The 5,431-nt window shown below is 34.7% G+C and overlaps 1 protein-coding gene and 1 long non-coding RNA gene across 2 annotated transcripts in view; both read left to right on the forward strand.

Annotated features, from left to right (window-relative positions):
• LOC109158622 (premnaspirodiene oxygenase-like) overlaps positions 1-1,642 on the forward strand; it is a 2,746-nt gene extending 1,104 nt beyond the window's left edge. Inside the window, exons 2-3 of the mRNA XM_019306509.1 lie at positions 403-731; positions 941-1,642. Coding sequence (XP_019162054.1) covers positions 403-731; positions 941-1,570 — 959 coding nt within the window. The 3' untranslated portion in view covers positions 1,571-1,642. The remainder of the gene's footprint in view (positions 1-402; positions 732-940) is intronic.
• Positions 1-4,934, forward strand: part of LOC109158627 — a 17,589-nt gene extending 12,655 nt beyond the window's left edge. Inside the window, exon 3 of the long non-coding RNA XR_002050423.1 lies at positions 4,851-4,934. This is a non-coding gene — a long non-coding RNA (uncharacterized LOC109158627). The remainder of the gene's footprint in view (positions 1-4,850) is intronic.
• Positions 4,935-5,431: the final 497 nt, after the last annotated feature.

Below are 5,431 nucleotides of genomic sequence, written 5' to 3' on the forward strand. Positions count from 1 at the left end.
AAGGCTAATTGACTTTACAGCTAATTAATATTCGAGAGCCTATTTGACTCATTTCCCCCTATTTAGGGTGTGTTTGGTTGGTGAGTTTAGCACTCAGGTATGGATATGAATGTAATTGTTATTGTTTACTTGACTGATTTTAAAACACTACTATGGGTTTGAAATACCCCATTAATTGAAAAGTTTATTCCTTTATTTTATAAGGGTTTCATTCCATTATTCACCCTTAGCCTAACCATTCTCATTCTACCCTATTACCAAACATGCAAAATAGTGAAATAGTTCCACCAAAACCCATTACCATTACTCAGTATTTGATACCCATTTCGATTTCGATTCCGATTCCGAGGGAACGAAACATAATTTTATAAATACTTGTAATAATATACTATAATGTAATAGGTAGGGTATTCACCGGAAGAGAAGAGTTAATTGAGCTAGTGGACGAGATGTCAGCCTTGTTAGGAGGTTTCGAGTTTGCTGACGTGTTTCCCTCCTTGAAGTTTCTTCACGGCCTCTGCGGGAACAAGAGTAAGTTCCTAGAAGTTTATCACAAAACAGATGCAATTATCGAGAACATCATCAAACAGCACGAAAAGAACTTAGAAAGTGGCAACAAGGGAAGTGGCGAGTTAGGGGCTGACGATATAATCAATGTCCTCATCAAACTTGAGAGAAAGGGTGGCCTTCAACTGCCTATCACTCACGACATCATCAAAGCCATAATCCTCGTATGTTTAATTTAGTTTACCACTCTTCAATAATATAATTTATATATATGTGATCATTTTTGGAGCATATATATATATATATATATATGCATGTGCACAAATTGTTTTTAAAATCTGATATGATTCGTCCAATTTTTATATATGTAAAACTGAGATTGATTTTTAGTTTTATCCTGGGATGTGTTTTCATGGGATCTATGCATGTGCAGGATATTTTTGCAGGAGGAACGGAAACATCATCAACGACAGTAGTGTGGGCAATGTCGGAGATGATGAAACATCCTAGGGTGTTTGCCAAAGCACAAGCTGAGGTGAGAGAAGCCTTCAAAGGGAAGGAGAAGTTGGAGGAGGGTGACATTGAGCAATTAGAATACCTCAAGTTAGTGGTCAAAGAAACATTGAGGTGTCATCCTCCGCTTCCCTTGCTAGTTCCCAGAGAATGCAGAGAAGAAACTATAGTCTATGGGTGCACCATACCACAGAAGGCGAGAGTGTTAATTAATGTATGGGCGATCGGTAGGGATCCCCAATACTGGAAAGACCCGGAGAGCTTTATACCTGAAAGATTTGACAACAACAATAATAATAATTCAATTGATTTCATGGGAAATCACTTCGAATTTTTGCCTTTTGGTGCTGGAAGGAGGATATGTCCAGGACTTGCATTTGGTTTCGCCAACACTTTGTTTCCTTTAGCACACTTGCTCTACAACTTTGACTGGAAGCTGCCTGCTGGAGTTACAGTTGAAACATTGGACATGTCAGAGAGGCCTGGAATGGCTGTAGCCAAAAAGAATGAACTTTTCTTGATTCCTACTCCTCCGGTCTCCTCCTGTTAATTCACACTAATATAATATACCTAGCTACTTTAGTGTTGTTTAACTAATTTACATACAGCATCAATAATAATAGTGTACTATTTTCCAAACGCAATAATAAATAAAATTGTATTCTTATTTTCGGTGTGTTTGGTTCATGGGTTTAGCTAATTGAAGCATGGACCGAACTCATGACTTTTGGTCTAGCTCTGATACCAAATTGAAGTGTGCTCTCAACTAAAAGTCTAAGCTAATAGTTGGATTGCATATTAATGGTTATATGCTCAACATAGCTATCATGAATGGTGTAAGTGTAAAATAATTTACACAATATTGACTATTTTATTTTAGCTATAGCCGCATTAGTTTTAATTAAATTATTGTTGTTAGAATTATTTCTTTTTTGGACAATGTGATTACAAAATAAGTGGATGGTATGCCTTGGTGAATAAAGTCTACGGATGAAGCTTTCAAAGAAATAGAAATGTGGATGTGGCTTATTCGAACAATGAGAAGCAAGAAACATGGCTACTTTTAAGGATCACAAAGGGAGCTAATGATGTGCTATAAAAAGGTGCTGTTTGAAAGAAGACATTGCTAATTTCAAGATTATCATTTACGAGAGCTATACTCATTTACAAAGCTATTCTTTTTAATGTGGTTTATCATTTGATTATTAAGAATATTTAATCTGTACTACATGATCAGTACGTGGTACTGCTGAAATATCTTGTGAAGATTGTTCGGGTATTTGTGTGTCAGTCCTGGATAGGTGTTAGAAAGAGTGGTAGTGGTAAAGGCTGGAGGCCATCTTCATTTACCTCTTGTAATACTCCTTTTGGTGAACATCTATAGTGGATTGGGCAGACGTGGGTTGCCCTGCAGACGTAGGAGAAGGAGCTCCGAACTGCGTAACAATTTCTTTGTGTTTTTAATTTACTTTATGCTTTCTGCGGTTATTATTTACACTTGCTTAAACGAGTCTAATTAATTAATGAAACTGGTGCATAACTTAATTAACGAGTAAAAATACATTGCTTTTATTTTTCAAGTATCACGGTGCAATTTCAAATGGGAATCAAGTCATTGTTATTATTTGGCTGACAGGTTTCTAGAACACTACTATGAGATTTGATTACACCCTTGATTAGAAAACTTATTGCATAATAAAATAAGGGTTTCACTTTGTTATTCACCTCCTAATTGGTAATTTGATTTTAAGTTTTGATTAGTGCTTTTAGATTTTTGTTTTTATTTTTTTGTTGATATTGGTGCTTTGGAGGTCTTTATAGTTTATATTAGAATAAATTGTCTTGATTTTTTGTTCGAGTATTTTTAAAACCTTTATTCTCATTATAGGATAATACATAATCAAACCGCAATTTATTGATAATGATTCCAATTCCACCCTACTACCAAACATGCAGAACACTTTCACCAAAACCCATTACCATTACCAAGTATTTGATTCTTATTCCGATTCCAATTCTCTTGTGCGAATAAACACACCCTTAATTTGTATTAGGTAGTGTGTTACTCTATTTTATTCTTAATTAATTGGCAAGTGTTAGAATGTGAGATGTTACATGAATTAATAAAATAAATAATTGTGCACATTTACTTTATCAGTAATAGATTACAGAAATGACAAGCGTACAAGAAATCTGTCTATTTTAAGCATAATTCACACATTGTTGCTATCAAGTCTCAAACTTTAGTTTCTTTTTTCAAATACTGACTACTAAACTAGTGAGCTAAACCCTGACATGATTGCTACAACCAAATTGTTACAGGAAGGGTACGTGTTGTTCAGCTTATTATATTCCTTATGTCGTCTTGTAATGTTGTCAAAGACGGGTGCTGCGTAGTCAAAAATGGCAACTCTGGAATATGGACCCATTAATTGGTTGAATCCTATTAGTTTTCAAGTATTTTCTTGTTTTTTTTTTTTTTTTTTTTTTTTTACCAACACTTGTAAGTCATTGGAGTGGCATACATGATTTTGTTAGTTGATGTTGAGAATTTATAGATTACGTTTGTGAACTGTGATACGCCCTAAATATTAGGGGATAAAAATCAATCAAGAAATGTAAATTAATGATAATTAGGGCAAATTTAAAAAAAAATTATAATTAGGGCAAATTATATCGTGCACCGCCGGTGCATAATCGATTATGCACCACGCATCAAAACGATGTCGTTTTGTTTAATGAAAATAAACGGCATCCGTTTTCCGCCGTTTCGCACCCTTCTGTAAAAAGTAACTCTGTTATTCAGTTTCATTTTGTATACACGGCAGTGTCAGTTCAACACAACTATAGTTTCATTTCGATATAACTACGGTTTCATTCGATATTTATAGACTCAAATATGTGAAAAACTGAAAATGTTATTTAATTTTATTTTATATACACTATAGTTTTATTAAAATACAACTACATAATCATTTTAATATAATTACAGCTTCATTGTACAATATACACTCAAATATGTGAAATGTTATTCAGTTTCATTTTATATACACTGCAGTTTCATTTCACCGTAACTACAATAACATTTTGATATAACTGCAGTTTCATTTGATAATATAAAAATAATATGTGAGGCAGTGTCGGTTTAGATATACTGTAGTGTCAGTTGGTAATTAACATACAAAAAAAGCGTGCTCCATTAACACTAACGGCGCGCCGTTTCTTTACTTAAAGAAACGGCGCCGTTTTGACCGAAGTGCATGTGCACCGCGGTCCACGATATAACGACTGGATAATTAGTGATTGGGCTATGGACCCAATTAAGCCCAAGGACAATTTATACGCAAATTATGTTGTGAAAACGTGTTCACCATGCGCATGGTGAACACAGGGGTAGATCCATAATTTCTATGCTGTATTTTCATAATTTTATTTTTCATTTATCGTTAACGACGTTTCTCTCTTCGCAATCGCATTATTTCGTCTTCTCAGTACAGATATTATGAATCTACAGTATAGAAATTATGAATCTACAGTATAGAAATTATGAATCTACAGTATAGAAATTATGAATATACAGTATAGAAATTATGAATCTAGAAATTATGAATCTACAATATAGATGTTATGAATCTATAGTATAGAAATTATGAATCTACAGCTTAGAAATTATGGATCTATCCCGTGTTCACCATGCGCATGGTGAACACGATTCCACAACATAACTATTGCAATTTATATTGGAGAGGAGGGAAACCCCTAGGATCGGAATGGAAGAAAGTCAGGGAGGAGGTGGCTTTTCCCTGCACGGTTGTAGGTGCAACTGGAAGTGCACTGCTGGAAATCAAGAAATTTTTGACCACTTCAAAGTGATCTTAAATCAAGTCAGAAGCCCTTGTTCTGACCACTTTGGGTATTCGAAAAAACCTTGGTTGATATTTCTGACCACTGGACAAGGTGGTCGGAAATAGCATCTAATTTTGTAAAGTGGTCGGAAAAATCAGCTACTAGAAAGATTGGCGAAAATTCTCAAACTCAGTTTAAAAAATTTAAACTAGTGAAAATTTTTTCGACCACCTTTACTTTGTGGTCGGTATTTCCGACCACTAAGTAAAGGTGGTTGAAAATTCTGACCTATTTCCCCACCATAATCCTTCGACGAAAAATTTAAAAAATGTCACTTTTTCGACCATTTTTTAGGTGGTCGAAAAAGTGGTCGGAAAATTAAAGATTTCTAGCAGTGGTGGTGAGGCACTGAGGCTTGGACATTGAGCGAGTCGACACCGGTGGCAAGCCAGGCTACTTTTTGGCTAGACGTTTAATAAGTGCTAATTCTTAATATTTTTATGTGTATAATTGATATCAAACTCATATGATTTTATGTTAATTGGAAGCTAAGTATGCGCTTATT

Source organism: Ipomoea nil, unplaced genomic scaffold, assembly GCF_001879475.1.
Source record: "Ipomoea nil cultivar Tokyo-kokei standard unplaced genomic scaffold, Asagao_1.1 scaffold2826, whole genome shotgun sequence".
In the NCBI taxonomy this organism is placed as follows: Eukaryota; Viridiplantae; Streptophyta; class Magnoliopsida; order Solanales; family Convolvulaceae; genus Ipomoea; species Ipomoea nil.